The sequence below is a fragment of the Choloepus didactylus genome, chromosome 21, assembly GCF_015220235.1.
Source record: "Choloepus didactylus isolate mChoDid1 chromosome 21, mChoDid1.pri, whole genome shotgun sequence".
Lineage (NCBI taxonomy): Eukaryota > Metazoa > Chordata > Mammalia > Pilosa > Megalonychidae > Choloepus > Choloepus didactylus.
In genome coordinates this window covers 46,602,465-46,630,128 of record NC_051327.1, presented here as the reverse complement: position 1 = coordinate 46,630,128, position 27,664 = coordinate 46,602,465, and the positions used below count along the sequence as shown (strand labels likewise).

The following is a 27,664-nucleotide window of genomic DNA, read 5'->3' as shown; positions in this document are numbered from 1 at the left end:
GAGGTTCCCTGTGGAGGACACTGGCCTTGTAACCAGAGGGGTCTCCTGGGGCTCCCAGCTGCACCTGAGCTGGCCAGTGCTCACCTGGCAGCCACCCAGCAGGAAGCTTGTTGGCTATGCCAACAGCTCACGGATTTCTCCCCTCCCCGCAACCCCCTCTGCCTCCCACCAGGAAGCACTGAATGGGGCCTCTAGGGCCTCTGGGAAAGGGTAGAAGGGTGGCGTGGGGCTAGGCATGGGCACTAGCCTGGGAGAGGGTGGCTCCTTCAGCTTGCTCTAGGCTGAAAGGGAAGACAACACACTGGGAAATCTTATTCCCTTTATTCTCTTCAACTAATCAACATGACCACCGGTGACACGACACTGGTATTGACACACAACACTCAAAGGTGGGGCCTCTCTTTGCACTAGGGGGGCAACTCAGGTGCGTGGGGCTGCCCTAGTGGGGGCAAAGGAGTCTGGGGGGCTGCTCATCTCAGTAGGGGTTGTCATGGAACCCCACATTCAGGATGCATGCCCAGTTCTTTAGAGTTCCCATCTGACCTCCATAGCCAGAGCAGTTTCAAGTTTTACCCTAAGCTCAGATCAGTTTCCACTCTCCGTTCTGCGTTTACCAATGACTCCCTGACCCCCACCCCCACCCCCACTCTGGGCTCCCCCACCGGGCACTTCTGGGGGATCAAGAGCTTTGGAGCTGGAGGAGAGGGGACGGTGGCACCCTGCCTTCCAGACTCAGTTCTGGGAGCGAGAGTGCAGCTCCTGGCCTTGGCCTGAGCGGGTCAGAGGAACTCTCGATGCTGCCACCCACGTGGTGGGCCACCTCTCTGCCCACCCCACCCCACCCCCAGCTCCCTTAGTTCCTCCCAACAGAATGCAGCTTGCTCCGGGAGGGAAGCACCTGGCTGAATGAGCTGGAAGAGGAGGAGGGAGTAAGAGACCAGTCTACACCCAAAGGTCTCCGACTCTGCCCCTTTCCTGCTGTGAAACCCCAGACCCCAAGGAATCGTGTCTAAATCACCCATTCAGTACCGGAGCCGAGACCTCTAGCCCTCACCCATCCCTACGACATGCGAGCATCCTACTACGTAAGCTACACCCCAGCCCTCAAGGGGCCTACACTTGGCCTCCAACTACACTGCCCACCTCCCCCTCCGAGCCTCAGCTCCAGAGTTCTGCCCCCAGGACCCTCTTCTGGGGACAGATTCCTCCGACCTGTTTCAAGCAGATCTGCTTCTAGCTTTACAAGGGGTCTGTCTCTACAACTTAAGTTTCTTTCTGCTGCCACCTTAGAGAAAAAAAAATCTGCTTAGACTCGGAGGACTCATCTCCTCTTGCTCAGTCTTATAGGGGATACCCCCTTTGTCAAAGTTCCTTTTGGCAGAGACCCAGCAGGCAGGTTCCTCCTCCCTGCGTGGCAGTGCTTTCCTACCTGGCATTTGGGTGGGGGACTTCTCCCCATGACCACGTAAGGCCTGCCTGGTCCCTCTCCCCAACAGGCCTGGGCTTTTTCTCCCATAATTGTCTAGATTTTGATCCTTTTAAATTTGAGTTGCATCCCTTTGGGGGCAGGATAGATGAGGGGTGAAGAACATTCACCATCTGAACTGGTAGGTAATAGAATGAGAAGTCTTCCGTAGCTGTGTAGGAATCCAGGCCACTCTCCCTGGGGATGAGACTCCCGAAGAGCCACCTCACCCCGAGATCTTCGTTCTCCTACTCCAGGCCCAGAGTGCATTGCTGATGCCAGTGTGAGGTCAGTGGGCACTTCCTTTCAAACCCAGCACTGGAGACTCTTAAGTTTCCTCTCTTCAACCATTTCACAGGCCACAGTCTCCTTCCCCGGCCACATGCACCCGGCAGTGACAGTGGGTTTGGCTGAATTTATGACAGCAGACAACTGGGTGGCATGTGAGGGCAGAAGTCGGGCCTGGCAGGGGAGCCAAATTTCTCTTTTCTTCTGTTTTCCTCTGGCTAAGGAGGAGAGGAGCTGAGTGGTTGGGACCTGTCCCCTCCCAAGGCCACGATCCTACAATTGGGCTGGGTCACCCCTGCCTCAGCTGGCTCCCGGTAGCAGGCTGAGCACCCTTGAGGGACCACCCACAGTCCAGTCTGTGGGGTGTCTGGACACCCACCACCACATGCAGGCCAGCTCATCCCGCGGCCTGCCTTGCCAACACCTCTGAGGAACAACCAAGGTTTAAAATCAGGTGGCTGGCTGCTCAAAGCTTCTGATTCTGCCGCTGGCTGTCCCTTGGTGCCACAGAGAACACGCACATGGCTCTGGCTGACTCATGGAAGAGAAGTCCAGGGAGGCCCGCACCCCCCAGGCCTTGAGTCTCTGAAAGGCTTTATTCTTTGGAGGTCAAACAGCAGCCAAGAATCTGAGGGAACGGGCTGCCAGCACAATAGATGGCAGGAAAACCCTCCTGACAGTGAGACCTGAGAATGTGGAAGGTGGAAGCCCCAGCTGGGCTGGGGGAGGGGCAGTCCTGCCTGCACCGGGAGAATCCTGAGCTGGGCTCTTGCTTGCACTTGCAGTTTAACAAGCTTCTGGAAACAGGGAGGACTGGGAGGCCTGCAATTTGCTGGGGTCCATCTGAACAGTTTCTCCACCTCGGCCTGCTTCCCTCAAAGCCATCCAACAGAAATTCCCACTAATTTTTGTAGTGGTTTCCCAGTATTCTCACCTTGAAAGTTTTTCTGCACCCCAAACATCAGTCTTTAAAAAAGCTTGCCATAGAGTTTTTTTTTCCCTTCCCCATTTTTGGCTTCTTTTTGATAAGGAACTGGATGGGCCCCTTCCCCTAACACACATAATTCATCTAAGATTGACCTTTGACCTCCAAGGAACCCCCATGCCACGAGCTGGCCTTTCACTAGTCCCTGTCTTATTTCTCATCCTTTCCTGCCCACTCGACTATTTTTCTCTGGTTTTTCTCCTCCTTTTCCACTTCCACCCAAACTCCACACCACTGCCCAGATGCGTGTATTCCTCAGCGTAATTTGTCCAAGGACACCAAGGTTTACGGGACGTTTTTCCTGCACCTTCTGCGGCCTGCCCCTCTCAGCAACGCCATGGCTGTGTTCCCTGCACCTCCCCAACCCTATCATTGTACAAGGATTTTGATAACAGTTTTATAGGGTTGTCTAGAGACATATTGGGACCTCTTCCTACAATTAATAGGGCTTTTATCCACTATGTTTCATAGGGTTTTTTTCCTAGACTTAAAGGGCTTTTTTTTTTCCTACATATTTATAGGGTTTCTAACCCAACAGTTTTTCTTTACTGCTCTCTGTAAGTGGTTCCCCCCAACAATTTGATAGGGCTTCTGATCACTGATGCAAAAGCACTTCTCCCCCAGGTTCTCTATCCTCCACATCCTCTACCATATGATCGGGGTTTCCTCCTTTTACCGCATACTCTTTTTTGGGGATCTGGTGTTCTTCTCAGGAGAGAGAGACAGACCCCCTGGTCTCCAGACCCATATCACAGGGAGACCCCCGGGTGGCAGCTCCTGTGGAGGAGGAGGGCTGCGACTTCTGTGAAGCCATCTCCACACTCGGGGCACACGTAGGGCTTTTCTTCCAAGGAGGTTTTTGGGTCTTCCCCCTTCCCATGGCTGCTGCTCCCTGTGGGGGTGGGGGGCCTCCCCCTCACCTTCCTGGGTTGTGGACAGGGTGGCTGGCTCTGGAAGGGGGTCCTCAGGCCTGGGAGTCTCTTCCTGGGTGTGAGTCTCCTGGTGCCGGCCGAGGGCCCTGCGATCGAGGAAGGAGGCCCCACAATCGGAGCAGTTGTAGGGCCTGGCCCCCAAGGGGCTCCTGAGATGCTCCAGGAGGACAGAGGAGCTCTTCCCCAGCTCGGGATTCTTCTGGGGTTTACTGCCTGCATGGACTTTTTGATGCAGCAGGAGCTCAGAGCTGAGCCCAAAACCTTTTTTGCATTCGGGGCACTTAAAGGGCTTCCCGCTTAGGAAGGGACTGGGCCCCGCCCCTTCCCCGAGGCCAATCCTATAATCGGGGAAGAGAAAAGGCTTCTCACTGCCGTGGGTGAGCTGGTGTTGGAGAAGCACAGAGCGATCTAGAAAGCTTTCTCCACAGTGGGAGCAGATGTAGGACTTGGAGGTGAGCAGCCCCAGCCTCTGGCCGAAGCCCTCCTGACCCTCGGGCACTTTAAAGGGCTGTCCTGGGGGTTCGGCTCGGCCCTCGGCGGCCCCTGGATAGGAATTCCCTCCAAAGGGGAGCCTCGGGGGTCTGAGCTGAGGCGGTTTGGGGGCCGGGTGGGCAATGAGCCCGTCTGAATTCTTGTAGGGGTTTTCTCCAATGTGGACCCTCTGATGCTGCATGAAGATGCCCTCGTCGTTGAAGCCCTTTCCGCAGACCAGACACTTGTGAGGTTTGGCCCCGGGCGGCGGGGTCAGCAGGGCGGGGTCCCCGAGCCCCAGCAAGGCGTCCCCCTGAGCGCGGCGGGCGGGGGTCTTGCCCCTTTCGTGGATGACCCGGTGCTGCTCCAGCTCGTGCGCCTCCAGGAAGGCCTTCCCGCAGTCGGTGCAGACAAAGAGGTTCTCGTCCATGTGCGTGCGCACGTGGGTGATGAGGTTGGAGCTCTGGCTGAAGCTCTTGCCGCACTCCGGGCACTTGTAGGGCTTCTCGCCGGTGTGGGTGCGCCGGTGCTGGATGAGGTGGGAGCTGCGGATGAAGCTCTTGCCGCAGTCGGAGCATTTGTAGGGCTTCTCGCCGGTGTGGATGCGCTGGTGGCGGATGAGGGTGGAGCTCATGATGAAGCTCTTGCCGCAGTCGGCGCAGATGTAGGGCCGCTCGCCGCGGTGGATGCGCTGGTGGTTGATGAGGTTGGAACTGACGCTGAAGCTCTTGCCGCACTCGGGGCACTTGTAGGGACGCTCGCCTGTGTGCGTGCGCTGGTGCCGCAGCAGCGTGGCGCTCAGCGTGAAGGTCTTGCCGCACACTGGGCACTTGAAGGGGTCCTCGCGGAGGTGCGTGCGCTGGTGCTTGATGAGGGTGGAGCTGTGGCCGAAGCTCTTGCCACACTCGAGGCACTCGTAGGGCTTCTCGCCCGTGTGCGTGCGCTGGTGCTGCGTCAGCTCCGAGCTCTGGATGAAGCTCTTGCCGCACTCGGTGCAGCGGTATGGCTTCTCGCCCGCGTGGATCTTCTGGTGCTTGAGGAGGTTGTGGTTCTGGCCGAAGCGCTTGCCGCACTCGGGGCACTTGTAGGGCTTCTCGCCCGTGTGGGTGGCCTGGTGCTGGATGAGGTCGGAGCTGCGGTAGAAGGCCCGCCGGCACTCGCCGCACTTGTAGGGCTTCTCGCCGGTGTGGGACCGCTGGTGCTTGATGAGGTTGGTGCTCTGCGTGAAGGCCTTCTCGCACTCGGTGCACTTGTAGGGCTTCTCGCCTGTGTGCGTGCGCTGGTGCTGCACCAGGTTGGAGCTCCAGCTGAAGCACTTGCCGCAGTCGGGGCACTTGTAGGGCTTCTCGCCCGTGTGCGTGCGCTGGTGCTGCACCAGGTGGGAGCTCTGCGTGAAGCTCTTGCCGCACTCGGAGCAGGTGTTGGGCCGCTCGCCGGTGTGGATGCGCTGGTGCCGCAGCAGCTTGGACCACTGGCTGAAGCTCTTGCCGCACTCGTTGCAGATGTAGGGCTTCTCGGCCCCCGAGGGGCGGCCTTGCACCAGCTCGCGCAGGCTGGGCTCGCTGGCCGGGACCCCAGAAGGGCTGTTCCAGGCCGTCAGAGCCCCCCACTGCCAGCTGGCCTCACAGGCCTTGGTCCAGTCAGACTGGGTGGGGACTGCCTCAGGGGCTGGGGTGCCCAGCGGTTCGGGGTGACCCAAGGAGGCTGGGGGGTCCTGAGGGATGGAGGCATCTGGGGGCGGCCCCTCCAGGGGCATCTCTGGTGGGTCCTTGAATTCTGGACTCTGAGCTGGATCTCCCAAGATGATCTCCACCCCCGAACTTTCCTGCTGAGAGCTCTCCTCCTCAGTCCCACTTTCAGCACCTACAGAGAGAAAGGGAGTCTCCAGCCCCCATCTTCTTTCAGAACACGGGGTCTGGTCTCTCTGCCCTCCCCTGGGTTGCCCCCAGAGTCTGGGCCCCTCCTGGAAGCAGGCTCACTTGCTTGTCCCTTCTTGCGCCCTCACCTTTGTAAGCATGGTTGGGGCTCTGCTCAGGACCCTGCAGATCCGGGCCCCACAGCACTGTCTCGGGCTCCATCCCAGGGCTCAGGGCTGCCGGAGGGTTCCAGGGGCCCTGGGAAGGAGAAAGACGAGCACACAGTGGGAGTTGGCCTCCCGCCGGCCCTCCTGAGCCTCGCTCCCTGTCCGCCGCCTGCCTCCCCACCCCGATTCCTCCCTCGGCCAGCTGCCGTCTCCTTCCACCCCACTTTTCTGGGCACAGGTTTTCACTGTGCCCCCGACAGGTCTGATTCTTGCTCCAGGCCTCAAAATCACACCAGAGCACAGAGATGAATTTAAGAGCGCAATTAGAAGCTCATCAGTCATAACCCTTTGAACCCAGTCTGGGGGCTGGGGGGGGGGGGGGAGTACCTGCCCAGAGGCTGGGAAATGAGCCTGGGAAACCTGTTGTTTTGCTCATCAGAGAAAGCTCATTAGGACTCTAATTTTCCTTCTTAATGGGGCTGCTAATTGAGACCAATAAACTTTTTCCTTCTGAGCCCCAGAGAGAACTGAGGCTGCCTGGGGTACTTAAAGGGTTAAAAAAAGAAACCACCTCTCTTTCCCTGAGGGGATAGGGGCTCTCCAGATGGGCCCTTTCCCAGTTATCCCAGCTCAGGCCTTGGGGCCAGGGGCGGTTAAAGCACTGGTGAGCTTCAGCAGGGAAGTGATAAGGGAGAGAGGGTGGGCACGTGTGCAGAGAGCACCCTGCAGCTGACACAGGGCCTGCTGCCGCGTCCTCACTGACCGCACCCGGTGCCCCTCCCCCACACTCACACCCGCGAGGTGGCCCAGGGTGCAGGCTGTCCATTTTCCAGATTAGTAACCCAAGGTCCAGGCAGAGGAGATGACTGTGAGGTCTTGGGCCGGGAAGTGGCAGAGCCAAGACAGGACACGCAGGGTGCTGGGTCTGGCCTGGCCCTGCCTCCACGAGGGCGAGGTGACCTTGGGAGTCATGGGAAACTCAGAAATGTAGGCTGCCCGCAGGAGACGGGTGGCAAGAAAAGTTCGCCTCAACTCAAAACCCAGTGTGCTCCTCCTCAAGGCCTTCCACGATGCGTCCCACTCCAACCCCCCGGCACTCCTTCTTTTATTGTTTTTGTCCTGTTTTGTTGATGCCGTATTTCAGGCCTACGACAATGCCTGGCACATAATAGGCGCTCAAGACATTTTTGTTGAATGAAGGAGATGAATGAACAAGTGTGAAGCCCTTGCCCCTGGAAGACACATTTGGTGCACTGCTGCTAAAGTTCAGTTTGTTCCCAAGGAAATGGCAGGAGTGGTCAGAGTGGTCCCCTGGATGTGATCCAGGATGAGGGAACAGGGCCACAGGAGCTAAGGGCTGGGAGAACTTCCCACAACATGGGACCCCTCGGGAGTCCAGGGTTGGGCCTGGGCTTGGGGCAGCTGTGTGGGATGGGCACCGTGAGCAAGGGAGTCATGGGGGGCCTGGGAGAGTGGCAGTGGTCATGAAAAGGTAAGCCAGATGAGGGGGGCAGCAGTAGGAGTTAAGATTTTAGGAAGTAAATTAATTTCTTCACCTCTGAAGCTGTTTAGACTATGAGAATCCACCTCCCTCGCCTTCTCTAAGAGCCTTTGGGGAAGTGGAAGCAGGGACCTTTCTGCAGGAACCTCTGCCTGGCTGTTCTGAGGCCGGGAAAGACGTCCTGCTGTGTTTGCTGAGGTCAGGTGAGAACTTATGAACCTTGATTATCTCGGGAAACTCAAACCCGGCGTCCAGAGTAGAAGGGAAAGGGTTAACAGCAAGGCAGACATGGAGTATGGAAGTGGAAAGAAGCAAGAAGTGCTTGGAGCCCACCCAGGCCCTGGCTCCCAGTACCTGGGCCTCGGGTGGCCCCACTCCGAGCACCTGAGTCCACTGCAGAGGGAGAACGAGACTGCCTCATGGCGAGGTGTGGGGAGCGGCCCAGGGTGACCCTGACATGGAGGCAGCGGGAATGCAGCCACTCAGGCCCCTGGCCCCCCGACGCCTGTGCCAGGCCAGACCTGGACTTCTGCCCCACCTGCTCCCAGCGACCCTGTTTCCGGCATCCAGTCCAGAGCCTGGGCATCCTCGCCTCTCCCCACCGACCCCCATGGCACCCAGGATCCCAGCTCTCCCACCGCGCCTGCCAGGCTCCTTCCAGAACTGCGGCTGCAGCGCCCCAGCCCCCGGCCCGCCAGGCCGAATTCCCTCTTCCCAGAATGCTCACGCCCTCCCCCTCCCCCACAGCCAGACCCTCACGCTCTTCCCAGAATCCTCCAGCCCTTCGCCGGGCCCCCTGCCCCGGGCCCCCACCCCTACCCCGGGGGGGACGAGGGGCGGGGGGGAGGGGGCTCAGGCCCCGGCGTCTGGCCCCCGCCTCCCGGGCCCCATTGTTCCCCGGCGGCCGTCCCGGGCCCTCCAGGCCACCCCCTGGAACCCAGGCGTCCCCAACTCACGGCTCTGGGGTCTGGGAAAAGCCGGAAGGCAGAATCCAGCCCCAGGGGACTTAACCCCTTAAATGCCCTGCCTTGGGGGTCGCGCTAGATGCCGAGAACTCTGGGGTCCTTCTCAAGGGGTGATCCCAGGCTGAGGACCCGGGGACCAGTTCAGGGTGACTGGGACGGAGCAGGAAGTGACCCCAGCTTCCCGGGCCCCTCTAGCCTGGAGTCAGAGCATCAGCTCTATGGGATTTAACCCTTTGCCTCCCACAGCCTGGGAAAAAAGGGACGGGGGAGCAGGGAGGTGGCTGAAACGACATCCTCTCCCTGTCTCACTGGGGAGCAGGTGAGAGAGGCCAGCACCCATCTCAGGGAACCCAGACGCCAGCGAGGGTCTCAGGGATTGCTCCGCTAGCCGCGGCCCGGAAAGCCTGGTCCTGGAGTTGGCATCTGTCAGTCCCCTGGGGCCTGCCTTTGTTGGGCCTCAGACCCCAGGATGGGGCTCAGAAGCCTGTGTTCTGGGGCAGGGGCAGGGGCCGGCACAGCGGACCAGGAGTGGGAACATCCTACAGACTAAAAACGGGTTGCATGAGATCATCATTACAACAAGGGTTTGGGCTGCAGGGACAGGTGCGGCCAGGAGGGGATTTGTGGCCACCCCTGCTCCAGGCTCCAGCCCCAACCAGAAGCGGGAGCCCGCCCCCACTGGTTCATTTCAGGAGGAAACTGAGGCCCACGGTGGCAGGAAGGAAGCTAGGGGAATTCCCCTGGCCTAGGAGAGCAAGAACCTTTCCCGGTAACTTAGGGGACACCCAGCTCACAGCAGGAGAAACCTTTAAAACCGGCAACCCCCTCCCCCCAACCACCACGGGGACCAAAGGTTTCCCCCCATTTTGCAGGCCAGGAGACCGAGGCATGAGAGTGAGGTAACGGGCCTCAGGTCAGGGTGTTATTTAAATTCATATTTGCATACTGAAGCCCAGGATTGCCTGGGCCTTGTGCCGAACGCAGCTCCTCAGGGTTGATCAAGATCCGGGCCCTCCAGCCTCAAGAAGTGGGGTGTGTGTGCACGCGCGTGTGTGTGTGTGTGTGTGTGTGTGTGTGTGTGTGTGTGTGTGTGTGTGTGACAGGGGAGTCACAGGAGAAGTGACAAGGGCTGCCTGTACAGTTTTCTGAGGGAGCCGGGGGAGGAACAATCCATACTGAGGGCAACGGAAATTGCTAAAGAGGACACAGTTCCTCAAGCTGGCAGGCATCTGGGGCTCAGGGGGAGCAAGAATGGCGAGTGTGGCCCCAGAAGGGCGCCCTGCAAGGCCCTGCCTCAGCTCCTTCCCCAGCGCTCTCTCCCTCCACCCCTCTTCCCATCCAGGCCTTGTCCCTGGCTGCACTGTCTTTGACCCCTTGCTCTCACCTTGGGGCCACTGCCCCTCTTGGTCCCTCTTTTCCTGCTCTCTTTCTCACAGCACATTGTCACTCTTGACGGAACACTTACTGTCCACCTCCACCCAGCTCCCTAAACACATGCACTCATGGGTCCCCCACGCACTCTTGTCAGCTCTGCCAGGCAGGGGCTTGGCCCCTTTTTTTCACCGCAGTATCCCCAGGGCCCGGAACCAGGCCTGGTATGTAGTAGGTGCTCAGTTAGTATTTGCTGAAGATGTGCAAGGAAGGCATCTTCCTGCCTCTTCCTTCTGTCCCCAGATCAATCCCTGGGCTGGACAGAAGGGGCAAAGCTGGGCACAGCTCTGACTGCTGGACTCTGGCTGTGCAGGCATGTTTAGCCCTGGACTCCCGGAAGCTCTCACCATGAGACAGGTGAGAAGAGAGCTTGGGTCAGGGAGACCTGGGGACGGAGCAGCCCTCGCCACGGGATGGAGAAAGCCATACCTGGACCGGGGCACTGGGTGTTCAGGACAGAACACCCTGGAGGCTCACAGAAGAGTTTAGTTTGGCCAAGACAATTTTTTGCTTTTGTTTTCTAACCAAATTAACTGCCACATTTAAAAATCAAAACATTTCACATAAAAATCTGAACTTCGTGCTTCTTTTGAAAATTCAGTGGTCAAAATTTTCACCTGGCAATGACTGGAAGGAAGCCATTAGAGGGGCACTGGCTGTCCAGTTTGTCACAGTCCCTATCACACCAACTGTGTCCCTAACCCTGAGGCTGAGAGGTGGTTTCATCGTATCAATCGTCCTTCACTGTTATGTTCCACCACCCATTTGCCCATTTGATTCTGCCCCCCTGCCTTGGTCTGTGTCTCCCAGGTTCCAAGTGATAAAGAGGAGGACGGTAGCTTCTGAGGTAGTTATATTCACTGAGCTCTTACTATGTGCCAAGCATGGTTTCAAGTGTTTGCAGGTATTAACTCCTTGAACCTTTATAACAACTCAGGACGTCAATATTATTATCATCCCAAAGACAGAGAGGATAAGTCACACAGCTAGAAAGTGTCCAGCTAGAAAGCTTCAGAGCTGTCATCATGGCTCAAATCAGCTGTTCAACTCAGCCCAAGCATGTTGGGGGACCAATGGATAAAAGCCTCTTGGCCCTGCCACTGTCTGCTCATCTTGCTCCAGTAGTAGGAGAGGGGAAGAGCAGGGCAGCCCAGTCTGGGCAGAGCCGTTCTCCAGGAACAGTTTGGGTGTCCTGCTCCCAGGGAAGTGAGGGTTGCTCTGACTGTAGGTATTGGGGGATGTCCTGCTGCCTGCACTCAGCTGGCACTGGACACCTGCAGAGATGCTCCTCCCAGTCACAGTCAGCAGCCTCCCACAGGGCTTCTCAAAATGGGGCCACTGGTGTCCCCAGGTCCCGGTCACTGTGACGGCGGTGAGGCCCTGGAGGAAGTCCTGGGTCTAAACCCTGCTCAATCCGCACTGGCTCCTTAGTCTTGAGCAACTGACTTTGCATCTTCAGAGATTTGGCTTCCTTTACTTTGAAAAGGGGGGCAGGACGGATCAGGGAGATAATGCATTTCACAGCACTCAGCAAGAGTTGATTTCCTTTCCCGAAAAGAAGGAGGTGCCTAACTCTAGCCAGGCCTGCCTCGGTTTCCTTGTCAGAGTTTACAGCCCTCAGTCTGGTAGCCAGGAGAGCAAGGAGCCTTGAAACCATGTTCAGAGACCACACAGGGAATGTCTACCTTGGGAAGGCCTTGGGGGCCCACGATCACCTGCTCCAACTTTGGCTGGGCTGTCATGGAGGGCAGGAAGCAAACACCAAGAATAGGAAGTTGGAGGAGGCCAATCCCGGCACTGCCAGGGGCGCCTTCTCGCCTCGCCGCAGAGGCTGTCGGACCTCGGGCGGCAGGGGCAGCCCCCAGAAAGGATGAGCCTCCTTCCTTGCACATGTGCACGCCCACAGGGGCCACTTTTCAGGAATGTGGTCCTCAAACTTGGGACAGGAGCTGGGTCTGAGGGCTGGGAGGTTCCTCCCTCCGTGGAAAGTGGAAAGGCTGGGATTCCAGATGAGCCACTCCCCTGCTCAAGGACCGCGGGGCTCCGCTCCCTAAGGCTTCTCACAGCAAGTTCTGCCCTCAGGCACCTCCTAACCACACATTCGCATTTCCTAAGGATCACGCCTAATTCTTTCCCTTACATTCTCTTCCTCGAAAACTTCAAAAATCTCCTGCTTCCAAATCCTTAGCTGTCAGCTGCCCCGCCCTGTCCCTCTCCTTGAGACCCTGTTCTTTCATTCCATCTGCCTAACAGACCTTTCTGCTCAGAGGCCATCCCAGATTCACCAGCTCAGCTTCCCGACACGACCCCTTGGCATCCCGCTCCCCAAGGCCTGGAGGAGGGGGACCCCCGTCTGCATCCCCTCGGCCACTGAGTCCTCAGGCCTATGGCGCCCTCCTGTGGGATGCCCCTGCTGCGTCTGACCCCCTCTGCCGTCCCCTCTGCCAGTGCCACTGTGGCCTGAGATACTGCCCCTGCCCCCAGGCATCTGGGGTCCCGTGGATCTTCCCACCAGTCTTCCTCCTCAGAATACCTCCCTGGACTACTCATTATTAATGGAGGGTTTGTTTTTTATTTAATTTTATTTTAATTTTGGAAATTACAGAACTTCTGTATTTTTTAAAAGTAAGAATAACTTTCATCAAGCTATTGAAAAATATATAATTGGGTACATGGTTGAAAAATATGAATCCTATTTTACAACCAAATATTTGCCTTAAAGGGTGATCCGAATTAACTCTAGTTATTGACCTATGTGGGCCTGTTTCCTCATCTGCAAAATGACAGGTGAGGTCAGATGTTCTCCAAACATACAGTCTATGAATTGATGGATAATTTTTTTCTACTTTGACTGTTTTGGGGAGTATGTACAAATGCCTGGGAACAAGGACTGAGGGCCTGGGGTAGGCTTTTGTTCTGTTTGATGATTTCCAATTAAAAAATATTTTTTAAACAGTAAATATTTGGGGTATAAGGTTGGGAATGGAGGTTGTGGAATTAAAATGACACGTTGATTTCCTTTTCATGTTTGTCCTGATCCAAGTCACATGTTAAGACAAATGCCATCAGTTTCCTGACCAACTGTGACACATGGACTGACCCGGGGGTTCCCAGTCACCCCTGGGAACAAATGCACCACCGTGGCCTAAGGTTGAGGAAGGTAGTTGGAGACAGAAGGAGGAAGATGTAATATTGCCACACAGTTAAAATACTTTTAAAAATCATTAAACTCTCAAACACTTGAAGCCCAATTCCATCACTGGCCTAGATGGCACCTAGACCTGTGCCTACAAACAGTGGTGTCCAAACTCCCAGAGCACCCGGCCCCTCCACACCCTCTAGAACGCTTCCCTTCTCCTCTCCATCTAGGCAAGTCCTGACTGTCCCCCAGGGCCTGCTCGCCTAAGTCTAGGCCCTGACATTAACACAGTGCTTTCCATCTCCTAGAGTACTTTCACACATGCTAGGGCATTTAGTTCTCAGTGACTCCAAGAGGCAGGGAGCATCATCTCTTTTTACTCATGAGGAAACAGGGTTTCAGACAGGTCAGATAACATATTCCAGGTCACAGAATAACTGTGAGGTTTTGAGATCTAGGTGTCTCAAATCTTCTGATTCCATGTCTGGGGCTTCCCTCCTCCAAAATCCAGCTAAATCCCCTCCCTTCCTTGAAGCCTTCCCTGACTACAAAGTCTTCTTCAAGGCAACTGCCCTCACCTTTCTCATGGTCTCCTTGCAGAAGGCATAGGAAAAGGACTTCCCAAATTCTATTCACCATTTTTGCCACATCGGGTATCCTCCGTACTGTTATTTTTCATATTTTTCTTCAGTTTGACTCATATTAACTGAAAGAAACATCTGATAAGGAAACTCAACATTAATATGATAAATACACTTTTGCTTGTCATAAATTATAGGCAATTATAAAAATAAGTACAATGTAAAAGGATGAAGTTAGGCCCTTACCTCATACCATACATAAAAATTAAATCAAAGTGGATCAAGGACCTAATATAAGAGCTAAAACTATACAACTTTTATAAACATTTAGGGTAAATCTTTATGACCTTGGATTTGGCAATGGCTTCTTAGATATGACACCAAAAGCATAAACATAAAAGACAACTTACATAATGCTAGAAAATATCTCTAAAACCTATACCTGACAAGGGTCCAGAACATATAAAAAACATTTACAACTCAACAAGAAAAAGACAACCAACCCAATTAAAAACTTACAAAGGACCCGAATAGACATTTCTCCAAAGAAGATATTCTAATGACCAACAAGCACATGAAATATTAGTCATTAGGGAAATGCAAATCAAAACCACAACAAGACACCAATTCACAGCCACCTGGATGGCTATTGTCAAAAAAAATGAGAGAAGAATAAGTGATGGCAAGAGTGGTACCTTGGAGTTATGTACCCTCCAAAAAAATGTTCTGAATCTCAATCTATTCCTGTGGTTGTGAACCCTTGTAAATAGGACCTTTTGATGAGGTTACCTCAGTTAAGATGTGGCCCAACAGAATCAGGATGGGTCTTAGTCCTATTACTGGAGGCTTTATAGAGAAGGCCACAGAGAAGCCATGTAGGAGCAGCCAGAAGTTGGAAGTCAAAGAAACCCAAAAGAGAAAGGAAAAGACGTCACCATGTGCTTTGCCATGTGTCAGAAAAGCTAAGGACCAAGGATCTCCAGCAGGAAGCCCCAGAACGCCACAGTCTTCAGTCTTCGGGGAGAAGGCATCATCTTACTTGGACTTTCCTAGCCTCAAAACCACCAGCCAATAAATTCCAGTTCCAGTTAAGCCAACTCACTGTATGCAATTTGTTTTAGCAGCCAGGGAACTAAAATAGTAAGGAAGTGGAGAAATGGCTGGTATGAATGTAAAATGGTGCGACAACTGTGGAAAACTGTTTGGCGTTTCCTCAAAAAGTTAAACATAGATGTACCATACAACCCAGCAATTCCACTCCTATGTATATGCTCAAAATAACTGAAAACACGTGTTCAAAAACAAAACTTGTACGTGTATAGCAGCACTGTGCGCAAAAGCCAAAAGATGGAAACAACCCAGTGTCCATCAGTGGATGAATGGATAAACAATGTGGTATATCCATATAATGGAATATTATTCAGCCATAAAAGGAATAAAGGACTGACACATGCTAAATCATGGATGAATCTGGAAAACATTATGCTAAGTGAAAGAAGTCAGATGCAAAAGGCCATATATTGTGACTCCATTTATCTGAAATATCCAAAATAGGCAAATCCATAGAGTCAGAAATCAGATTAGTGGTTGCCAGGGTGGGAGTCGGGGGATGGGGAATGATTGCTTAATGGATACAGGGTTTAATTTTGAAGTGATGTAAAAAGGTTCTGGAGCTGGATGGTGGTGATGGTTGACAACACTGTGAATGTACTAAACACCACCAAATTGTATACTTTAAATGGATAAATGATGAATGTTATGTTTTTTGAATTTTTGCTAAAAATAAGTACAATGAAAAATAATGTTAATATAGGCTACCTAGATATTGTTGCCTAATTAAAGCTAAGGCTCTGGGTCTCAGGAGCTTGTTTAGTGTGTGTGTGTGTGTGTGTGTGTGTGTGTGTGTGTGTGTGTGTGTGTAAAAGAAAGAGAGGAGGCATTAAAAGTGTAGCACCAATCTGAGACTTTCTCTTTAGTGGAATCGAATGGCCTGAAGGAGAACCAGAAGGACCACCTGATTCTCTCGGGGCACTGGCAAAGACCCTCTGAGATCACCTGGGCACCCCTTTGCCTGCTGCGTGGCTACCTGTGCGGTTTATGGCCTGCACTAAGGTGTTGGGTGCAGGAGCAGATGTGGGCTGCATTTCAGCCAAGGCTTCATCCCAGAGCCAAGGGCTGTGGTGCAGGGGCTACTTCTGCCCAGAGGAGGGTAATTTCTGTAATTGTCTGCCCTGAGGGGTATCATTCCGTAAACTGCCCAAAGGCACCACGAGTTGGCTGCCCTCCACGAAATTTTGGGAAATCTGGTAGTAAAAAGGTTCAAAGGCCGTTCAGACCTTATCTCAATTCCACTTCATACCAGCCACTTGTCCTCACACCAGCTCCAGTAATCTAAACAAGATCTCATATCAGATCTTGTTTAGATTACTGGAACCTTTCTAAATCTCCACTTCCTCACTTGTAAAATGGGGACATCGACTCAGAATACTGTGAAGATTAAGTGAGGAGTCATGCCCCAACCCTCAGTTTTCTTCCTTCTTTCTCCTGTTTCTCCCGCTAATAAGCACAATCTTTCATTGTGGACTTCAATACTTTTTGTTGTTGCTGCTGCTTGACTGCTTTTCTTTCCACCCCTTTTTTCTTTATTGGAAAAGTTGTGGGTAAATGCATGTTGTAACACTATAAAAGTAATATAACAATATTAGAGAAAGTATGTATAAAAAATTAAATCACTCATTTTCTACTGTATTTTGCTGTATTTCCTTCCTGTATTTTTTAAGCTATTTTTTTTTCTTTTTACCTAGCTGTTACCTTCACAGCCATAATTTTAGTGGCTATGTACAATTCCTTCCACAGATACCATATTTTGCTGAGCCACTTCCCCTTTGTTGAATATTTACAATGCCTCCATTTAATTTTTGCTGTTATAAATGAAACTTTGAGGGACATCTCTGAGAATATATGTCTCCAAATTTTGAGTATTTTCTTAAAACACAGTCCTAGAAGTAGAAATACTGGGTCAAATCTCTGAGCACTTCTTTGGCTTTGGTGGAGCATTGTTTATTAATTAGTTGCAAGATGAGACCATTGGCCCACATCTATCCATCTTGTCTAAATGATGTGAGACTTTATTACATGCTTGCTGAAATCTATATAAACTGGATCTATAAAATTTCCTTGGTCTATAGCCTAGTAACTTTATAATTGTACAAAATAGTCCCTACCTCATAGGGTAGACGTGAGGATTCAGTGAGTTAATACATGAACATTCTTAGAACAGAGCCTGGCATTGAGCTAGCACTCCTCATTGTCAATTACTATTCTTGATATCACTATCTAAAGGACGGGAAGCTGGCCTGGAATTGCAATTCTTTGTGGGCTCTTAGTGATCACCTTTCCATTTATTGGGGACTTAGGAGCTGAGTTTCATAAGGTTATTATTACTAAACTAATGGCTTCTGGCTGCTATGAGGTTTTTTGCTTTGTAGGTTTTGTTTATTTTCAAGTACAGGTTTGCAAGGAGAACTTTGAAGAACCATGAAGATATGCAGTCTTTCTCTAACATACAAGGTTTACATGGGACCTTTAACTGGGTCCCCTAAAGGAGAGGAGGCAATTTTGCAATTGTGTTTGTTTCTTTATTTATACTTTGCTTAGTTTCAAAAAGGACTTGAGCCATTTATAGAGCTACTTATATACAACAGGTGCCTGGCAGCTAGTAAGAAACACAGCTGCTAAATATTGGCCATTCGTAGCTGTGGTAGTAGAATTAGTAGCATTGTTCAGACAATAAAAAATAACATGACAAAGGGAAATTAAAGGCAGGGGGATGATAACATAAAGCCAGGGTCCCTAGACAAAACATGTGATACAAACTTCTGTTTATACAACTGCTAAAAATGGGTCACAGCCTGGGAGAAACTAAGAGAATACTACCAGGCGCCTAGAGAGAAATGCCCTGGGAGAAAGCCATTTTGAAACACAACCTGGGAGCAAAGGAAGAAGACGCCAGCCATGTGTCTTCCCAGCCAACAGAGGTTTTCTTAATGCCAATGGCCTTTCTCCGGTGAATGTACCCTATTGTTGATGCCTTACCTTGGACACTTTATGGCCTTAAGACTGTAACTTTGTAACCAAATAAACCCCCTTTATAAAAGCCTAAAAAAAATTGGGTCATGGGTTTGTTGAGGTCCAAGCAAAGACTGGTTACATAATTCACATGAGATTTGGGAGAAAGTTCTCCTATGAATCTTCATCAAGATGACATTTTGTGGAGTCAAGAGGTCACTCTGGAGGGTATACTTATGCACTACATAGATACCACCTTTCAGTTTTTAGTGTGTTGGAATGGCTAGAGGGAAATACCTGAAGCTGTCAAACCCAGTGACCTTGATTCTTGAAGACGATTATCTAACTTTGTAGCTTGCACAGTGTGACTGTGTGATTGTGAAAATCTTGTGGCTCGCGCTCCCTTTATCCAGTGTATGGATAGATGAGTGGAAAAATGGAGACAAAAGTTAGATGAATAGAGCGGGATGGAGGGGATGGAAAGATCTAGGTGGTTTTTTTTGCTTCTGTTTTTATTTTGGAGTAAGGAAAAGGTTCAAACATTGATTCCAGTGACGAACGTACAAGTGTATATGGTGCTGTGAATAACTGATTGTACAGTGTGGATGGCTGTAGCGTGTGTGAATATATCTCAATAAAACTGTATTTAAAAAAAGTAAATGAACAATGGGGGGAGGAGGGGAGGGGATGTTTTGTATACTCTTTTAATTTTAATTTTATTTTTTGGAGTAATGAAAATGTTCAAAGATTGTGGCGATAAATGCACAACTATATGATGATACTGTGAACAATTGATTGGACACTTATATCTCAATAAAATTCCATTTAAAAAAAAGATGACATTTTGTGATGCATAGGGTCACGTCTTCAACTCCATCCCTTAGCTCTGGATCTAGTCCAACACACAGACAGATGGGCAAACAAAGCCCCACCCATCCACATGATACAGATATGGCTACAATAAGGTTAGCCAGTAAAGCTACTGTTACCAGCCACACATCCCAGCCACAAAAAAATCCCAATAAGGGATTCATAGACTGTTGAATTTCAAGCACTGGTGAATGCTAAGACAAACTGGCTTCAACACTTATTTTTGGGCTTCCCGGGGTTGGCAGGTAAGGTACACAGTATCTCCTTGCCCAACACCTGGAGGCAATTCACAAAGAATACAACGTGGTGGCCCTGGAAATACCCAACTGGAAAGAAGTTGGTTTTATTTAGTATTTGAAACATTTTTTTTAAATTTTGTTTTTTATCCTTGAGAGCTGACCCCTAGGTCTAGAGCAAGCCTGCCTTTCACAGGAGGCAATCAAACTGCTCTGGTTTCAAACTGCTCTCTCTCTCTCTATCATCTGTCAGGCCCGCCTTTCCTTTTTCCTGGTCATCTAGGGCCTGAAATCCCAGAAGTCTGGATTTGATCTTCTCCTTCCACCCTAACATCTTTTGTTCCAAGCATTTTATATGAGTTATTTTAGTTTTTGCCATAATTTTAGCAGGAGTGTACTGCTGCCCCGATGATACCCGAAGAAATCAAAGTTCAGAGAGATTAAGTTCCTTGCTCAAAGCTACCCGGCTAGGTGGGATTTAATGCAGTCCTGTCAGGTTGGAAGCGCTTACTCTTTTCCCAACACCATGCCATCTTACTTAGAAATCTTCTATTTGATGATCTGGTTTAGAATCCCTGCTGGGGTAAACAGCAAACTTCTTGGCCTCTGGCTTGTATATTAATCTTTTTCCCCTTTTTTGAAGATTGGGACATTATTTATCCATCTCCAATGTTCTGGTGTCTCCTCCAAGAGGCAGATGGTTTAGAGATCTCATTGGCAAATTTTCTCATTATACTCATCCAAGTCAGGTCAAGAGATACGTCTTCATTCAAAGTAGCACAATGCTTTCTTAAAATCTCACATCTTCTAAATTAGGTTTCAATTTCCTCTTACCAGCGTTTATTATAAAACAAGCTTTGTAATGCAAATAGGATCAACCATGAAATTCCTCCTTTCCTTCCTTCCTTCTTTCCTTCCTTCCTTCCCTTCTCCCTTCTTCTTCCTCCCCTCCTCCTTCTTCTCCTTTTCCTTTCCTCCTCCTCCTCCTCTTCCTTTTCCTCACCCTGTCTCTTTCTTTCCCTAAGAGGTTATCAAATATAAATAGTTCAAATGATATACTACATGGAGAACAGGCACTCTCTAACTTTCTTAGTGAGATTATACATCCACACTGCCTCTCTAGAGGACGATTTGGCCACACTGATCAAAATTTAAACTGTCAAGACCCCTTGATCTGGCAATTCCATTTCTATAGCCCATAGGTATAGTTGCACATGCACATAAAGATGTATGCAATATGACATTCACTGAAATGTTTTTATAGCAAATAAAAAACTGAAAATAAATGTCCACCATCAGTGGATCTGATCGAATAAATTATGGCATAGCCATATAATGAAATACTCAGCTACTGAAAAGAAATGAAACAGATATGTATGAACTGACATGGGACATTCTCCAAAATACGTTATATGAAAAAGGCAAGGGCAAATCAGTATCTACAATGTGCTGTCATTTTTGTGTTTTTCCAAAAGGAGATGCTTGCATACAACCACACTATCTCTGGAAAGATACCCAAGAAACTGGTGACAGTGGTCACCTCAAGAGATGGAAATGGGAGTCAGGAGCAGGCAGAGGCAGGAGGGAAATTCTAGCTCTTCCCTAGTATCTTTCTATACCACTTGAAAAAATTTTAACCATATGAATCTTTTTCTTCTGAAATAAAAAAAAAAATGAAAAAAAAAAAAGTAAAAGAAACCTCATTAGAAAACATCCTATTGGACGGGCACAATTTTCCTTGCTGGAGAAAGCATGGATGGCCTTTGAACCCAGGGATGCACCACACTCCTCTTTGCTCCCTGTGTGCACCATTAGCTCATTTACTATGGGACTCTCACTGCCCCAGCCGTGCACACCAGAAAGAATTTAATGCGATATGGAGCCTTGGTGCAAAAGTGCAGGGTTTCAAACCCGACTAAACCAATGACTGAATGAGCGATTAAGGGAAAGCTCCACTCTGTTCTTAGTGTTAGCTTACACAGATGGTAAGACAGACAACACAGTTTTATTTTATCCTTAATACACATACTCAGTGCCTTTCTCTCTTTGGATGTCTTCAACTTGCTTCCTTTTAAGGTCCCAAGATGGCTACTATTAACCAAAGATGTAGTCACCCCAAGGGTGGGTCCATTCACGATAGATTTTTATCCTGTTGTATAACTTAAGCGGTTTATACAGCCTCCCTGGCTCTGGGCTAACTAGACTTCCATGTCAGTGACAGCACCATGGGTTTTCCATGCTTTCATTTGGAATCCCCAGAAAATGTTTCCAAAATCAGAGATGCAGTGAGGAAGGGAAAAGCCATGTGCCCTGGAATCAGGCTGCTTTGAGTTCCAATCCAGCCCCTGACACACGCTCTGTTAATAACCCTAATTACTTCACCCATGAAATAGGAATAATAATAACACTACCATCACAGAATCGCCCTAGGTTATAGACATAAGATATGAAAGGAACCCAGCACAAAGAAAGCCTCCAATAAATAGTAGCTCTTACTATCATTTCTGCCCCATTCCTTGTTCTCATTTCACAAAACTGACCTCCAGCAACACTTCCTTTTTAAAAGGTAGAATTAAAAATAATAGTAATAGTTAACATGTACTGAGCACTTACTATGTGTTAAGCTTTTCTTTAAGTGTTTTACATGATTTTATTCACTGAATCCTTCCGGCAACTCTGACAGGTAAATACGATTCTTTTACAGATAAGAAAACAGAGACCAGGAGTCCTGGGTTTCCTCTTGGGGTGTTGAAAACGTCTCGGAATTCCATGGAGATGATGGTTGCCCAATGCTGTAAATGTACTGAATGTCACTGAATTGTACACCTTAAAATGATTAACGGCTAATTTTATGTTGTTTGAATTTTACCTCGATTTAAAAGAGAAAGAAAACGGAGGCTCAGAGAGGTTGAAGAACGAGCCGGAGGCGGCTCAGCCCGCAAGGGGCCGAGCTGGCTATAAACCCAGGCCGCTGGGCTCTGCCGCTCTCGGGACAGGAACTGGGGGTCATGGAAACGTTCCCCAGAGTGAACACACAAGACCACGCTGCCCTTCTCGGCAAGAAAGTGAACGCATTTCTCTAGATACTGCTTTAGCCTGCTGGGACGGAAGGGGTTATTCCCACTGAGAAGCCAGAGCCCTCGGCTCCTAGAGAGGCCCGCTTTGGGGGCGGGAGGAAAGCCGTGCTTCCTGCTTGGGTCTGGGACTCCGGGAGTCCGACATGCTTCTCCCTTCCTCTCGGGGATCTCAGGCCCAGGCGGCGGGGGCTCCGGCTTCTGACATTCCTTGAAATGAATGGAGGGCTGTGCAGGGGACGGGAGGAGGGGAAGGGAAGGCGTTCCTTGTCCCACCTGAGTTCCAGAAAGGGAGGGCAAGGCAGGTGCAGGAGACCCGAGGGGACGCCCAATGTCCGCGCTTGGACAGGGGCCGCGCTAGGGGCGTGCGGGGGGAAGGGTGTGTCTGACACTCGCCCCGGTGATACGGTGTCTTCTCCGACCCGGGTCTGCCCAGGGCCGGTGTCCCAGGCTGTGTTTCTCCCGGAGGGCCCGCAGCCCAGCCCCGTGCAGAGCGCACTCTACCGGCTCCTCCCGGGAGAGACCGCGATGGTCCGCGAGCCCCGGGTGAGAACCGCGCGCTCTTTCCTCCGCCTTCGCCTCCTTGGTAATCCTGGCAGCCGCCTTGCGAAGTAGGTGGTATCATTCCTCTTTTGTAGGCTACTTGTTTTTAACAGTCTGTTTGATAAACGGACTTGTCCAAGGTCACTCGGCCGCCAAGTAGTGGAGCCAGGATCCCGCCAAGGTGAGGTGTGGCTACTCAATCTATCTAAAGATGTTTAGATGGCTACTCAGTTTATCTAAACTCGGCAGGCTCAAAAAAACAAACGGTCTGTACCTTCTCTTTCCAGCAACAGAGGTGGTTCATTGGCAGCCAAGGTGAACCTCAGTTATCTTTTCTCCTGCCCCTCCTCTCCCCTCAACCTCTCCCTACCGTCCTTTTGTCTTCTTTTTCATCCACACCGTCCTTTCCAGTCCCACTGCCACCATCTTTCAACCTCATGGTTGCAAACCTATGTGACTGCAGTTAACCTCCCATCCTAACTGTTCCTCCCCCCTTATTTCATATGCCACTCCACCCCAAGAGCCCCCAAACCCTTGCATCAAGCCACTCCCCTGTTCAGAACATGCTTTTAGTGGTTACTATAAGCTCAAGCCAAAACTCCTTGCCTTGGCTCTGCAGGCCACTTGCAACCTGCCCCCCTTTCTAATCTGGTCCCTCTTGGTTCCCTACAAAGAGTTCATCGATTGACAGATACAACTGGAAAATGTGTTTCATCTGGCTGCCAGTGTCTTTTTAAATTCTGAGTAAATATTTATTTAAAAATTGAGATATTTCATTTAAGAAAAAACAGATTTCCAGCTTCTTTTGAAATATCAGGAGAGCTGGAAACACTCAACCCAGTTTGAGCAACCAGTTAGAGCAGGTAGTGACTGTACCTTAAGATGGAGCTGTGCCCCCCAGTTCACCACATTCCCCACCACTGCCAAGGACAGCCCCGTCTCTGAGCCCGAGCATCAGCTGTTGTGCTTACACCGATGTTGTTCATATAGTAAAGACAGAGGCTTTTGGTACCTGTGTCTTAATCAGAAGTGCACAAATGGGAGACCAAAGGGATGCAAGTGCAAAGATGAATGCGGTCAAGCTCCCTGCCTCCTTAACTCACTTCTTTATCTTCCCTGGCCCTCACAGCCATTTGAGTGTTCTACTCATGCCCTACAAGAACCCTCACATACAGATCAACTCAAGGGGACCTCACAGCCCCTCAAGAGAAACTCAGCACCCTATCTTTGCACCATCTTCTCCAGAAAGTAAATACAAATCAGCAAGGTCCAGAACTAGCTCTACTTTGTGGAGCCTTCCCTCCATCTACCCACCATCCCATCAACATTTCTGGAGGCCACGCACCAAGTTGGGTGGGGATAACCACCCACCACCATCTCCCTCTTCTGGGTTTCTGTGCCTGTGCCTAAATCAGCATCTCATACAATGTCTTGCACATGGTAGGTGATCAGTAAATAATTATCAACTGAACAAATGGCACACATGCCTGGTCATCCTCCCCTTGCCCCCCAGTTAGATTGTAAGATATTTGAGGGCAGGGTCCAAATCGTTTCCATCTCTGCACTGCCCTAGCAGCCTGCACAGTGCCTGGCTCACAGAAGACACTTGGTGATTGATGTCTGAGGAAATACGTGCCATAAGGAGGTGCCCCAGAAAAGCAATTAATACCAAATTTCAGTCCAGTCCTGGCTGGAAGTAGCATCCCCCAAGCCTTAGTGGTGCAGAGGGATGGAAAGGCAGCCCCAGGGAACAGAGAGCAGAGCCTTACTCAGTCCTGAAAGCAGGGAGCATTTCACGGTCCCCTCGACCTGAAATCTGTGCTCAGGATTCAGCAGAAGCTCTGTCTTGGACACAGCTGGATCGGCCTTGGGAGCTGAGACCCAATCTGAATCTGATTCTGAATTCTGAGCTCTAGAATAACAACAATGGTTCACCTGTACGGTGGATCTCTGAGCCAATCCCCCTTGGCCTCCTTCCAGCCTAACCAGGGTCAAAACTGTCAGTATCTCCATTTTGCAGACAAGAAAGCTGAAGCTCCAATTCCCAGTTAACTCACTCAAGGTGTTGTAGTAGCAGGCAGAGTCAGGATTTCAAATCCACACCAGCTGATTCCAGGGCCCCTGCTCTAGCCACCGTGTTCCTTTGAAATATCTGGGGCTGAAAAGGAGGGACATTGAGTAGGGCCCAGAGACTTAGCTGTCAGCTTATTCAAGTTCTGGGTTGTTATGTGCCAAACAGTAAACCTCAAGCAAGTGCGAACCTCCAACTTCTCTTCCACCAATTTTCTCTAACATTCTTGCTTAATGCCCTACCTAAGGAATATATATATGTATATATATGGCATCAGAACCAATAAACCCTTTAAAAGTCCAAAGAGAAATCTTCACATTTTTTTGATCAAACTGACAATGTAGCCTCAAAATCTGAGTAACAAGCCTGGAGTCACCAGAGGAAATAGCAAGAGGGAGGAGTAGCTTCGTGAAGAAAGGGCAGGGAGGGAAATCAACAATTATTGAATATCTGTGTGCCAGGGACTTAAACAGATGCTGTCATCTTTTATTGTACTGAATCCTTCCAGATATGAAGGTATTATCGTCATATTTTACAGAAGAGGGAGCTGATGCTTAAAAATGTGATATAATTTTGTAAAAGTGAAACTGACACTGAGGGGCAGAACTTGGCAGGAAAACCATCCTGGTGGTCAGAAAGGCATCTAGTGGTCCCCATCTCCTCCATGTCTCTAGATGGGATGGGGCAGTCAAAGAAACTGATAACTTCTGAGTTACAAGTCCAACATCCTAGTCCCTCACTGCCTGGATGCTATTCTGCATTTCTCTCTCTTTGCACCAGAGTTCTTTTAGACAGGTGCACATGAGAACTAGAAAGGCCTCCTTATCTCCCTTGCTCCTAGCCACAAATCATTCAGGTTTACACAATACTCTTTAAGTCTTTCCCTCTTTATTATTAAAGTGCCCAGTACATAGTAGACTGATACGTTCAATAAATATTGAGTGCTTACTCTGAATTTTTCTAGGCACTGCAGATACTGTTGTGAACAGATAAAATTTAAAACAAAAAATAAAAATAAAAATTCCTGCCATTATGTAGCTTAAATTCTCCTAAGGAAGACAGACAATGAACAAAATAAATAAGCAAAATATATAGCATGTTAGATAGCAGTAAGTGGCACTGAGAAAAATAAAGCAGGGGAGGGGCTAGGAAGCGTCAGGGATGGGGAAGGTGTTGAAATTTTGGTTAGGGTAGCCAGGGGAGACTTTCCTGAGAAGGTGGATTTTTGAGAAAAGAAATAAAGGAAGTAGAATTTCAACAACCAACTGCATGAATAAACTCTTAAAATCATGCTCCCTCCAAGAACTTCTCCAGAAAGAAGACAACCTAGACCATAAGGAAAGCTACTCAAACACTATTTGCCATCCTTCAGGTAGTCCAGAAGGAAAAACATCATGAAAGATTGAGACTGATTTTTCTTTTCCTTCTCAACATTCCCTTTTGTTCTTTTTTCTTTCCAATTTTGCCTAAGGAAGTTTCTCGTGTCTTCAATCCCCTGCAAGACTCACCTCTATTCTGTCATGTATATTCTTCCCTTCTCTATCCCAGTTCCATCTGGGGTAGCCAAGAAATAAGGCAGTGGCAGGTGAGCAGGGGAACTAGCATGCTTCCTTCAGTTGCATGGAGCTGGGCAGAGTGTAGAGTGGTGGTCAGAGCAGGAGATGGGCCACCCTGGAAGCAACACACTTGGAGATTCAGGGGATGTCTGCAGGGACAGATGGCCCAGAACAGCAGCCCAAGTCTCCCAAGAGTAAGACAATGTCACCACATAGAACCTAGGGAAGAAATGAAGGCACATGTCTTTTATTGGTTTCTTTTGTTTTTGCTTTTTCATGTAACAACTTTTTTGAGGTATGATTCACATCCCATACAATTCACCCATTTAAAGTATACAATTCCATAGTTTTTAGTATATTCAGAGTTGTGCAACCATTACTATAATCAATTTTAGAACATTTTCATCGCCCCCAAAGAAACTCAGCAGCAGCCACTCTTGTTTCCCATCGGCACACCCTCCCGCCGCAGCCCAGCCCTAGACAACCATTAATCTAATTTCTATGTCTACAGATTTGCCTATTCTGGACATTTCATATAAATGGCAGACATCATTTTGGGCTTTAGTTGGATTTTTTCTTTTCTTTCTTTCTTTCTTTCTCTCTTTCCTTTTTTTTTGGGGGGGAATGGGTGATCACAGAAGAAGATTACCAAGGTGAGTTTGGAAAATTGGAAGTTGAGAAGTTCTGCTGGGCAAGGGGACAAGGGTGCCAGAAAGGAAAAGCAAAAGAGGGAGAAAACTAATTTATTTTTTATTGCTCTATGTTTGCCTTGTAAGTCACCCCAAATGTCGGCAGGATAGATATCCTAAGTAAGTGAAAATGAGAAGTGCTGCAAATGAACTTGTCTGCTTTATCTCTGTGGACAATTCTCTTTCCCTGGTTTTACTTGTTCATTTCTATTTGCCAGCACTATGTGTAAAGGGACTGATCAAGTAAAAAAGACTCCACGATCAGTCTCTTGACACATAGTGCTGGCAAATAGAAATGAACAAGTAAAACCAGGGAAAGAGAACTGTCCACCCTGGAAGCAACACACTGGGTTCTTCCTTGTATTGGTAGCATGACTTAGGTCTCAAAGTTTTCTGTTCTATAAACTCAAAGGGCTGAACTATAGAGGATTATTCCACTATTCTCTCCAGCATCATCTCCTGAGTTGCAGGTAGTCTTTCAGGAATATGTTTTCTTCCTATTTAAGTTTTCAGTGCTGAGAAGATAGCAATGTGCGTTGTTTACAATTTGCATATCACGTCACACATTTACAAAGAATCTTCGCTTATGTTATCAAGACTATTTTGTAATTAGAAGAACTAGACAGCACCTTAGAGGACATCCCTATAAGATGAGGAAACAGCCCAGAAATAGAATGTGACTTGCCCAAGGCCACCAAGCAAGTGGAGTGCCAGAGCAAAGGCCAGTTTCGGATTTCCCGATGCCTATTCATTGACACTTCAGGAAGTCAAAGCCC

General features: G+C 49.6%; 1 protein-coding gene across 1 annotated transcript; it reads right to left on the bottom strand.

Annotated features, from left to right (window-relative positions):
• Positions 1–306: 306 nt before the first annotated feature.
• Positions 307–13,819, bottom strand: ZNF629 (zinc finger protein 629). The gene is given in 4 exon segments (XM_037815163.1): positions 307–3,643; positions 3,645–6,004; positions 6,147–6,255; positions 13,779–13,819. Coding segments are annotated over 4 exon segments (2,634 nt in total). The 5' UTR covers positions 13,788–13,819; the 3' UTR covers positions 307–3,487.
• Between the last annotated feature and the right edge of the window lie 13,845 nt (positions 13,820–27,664).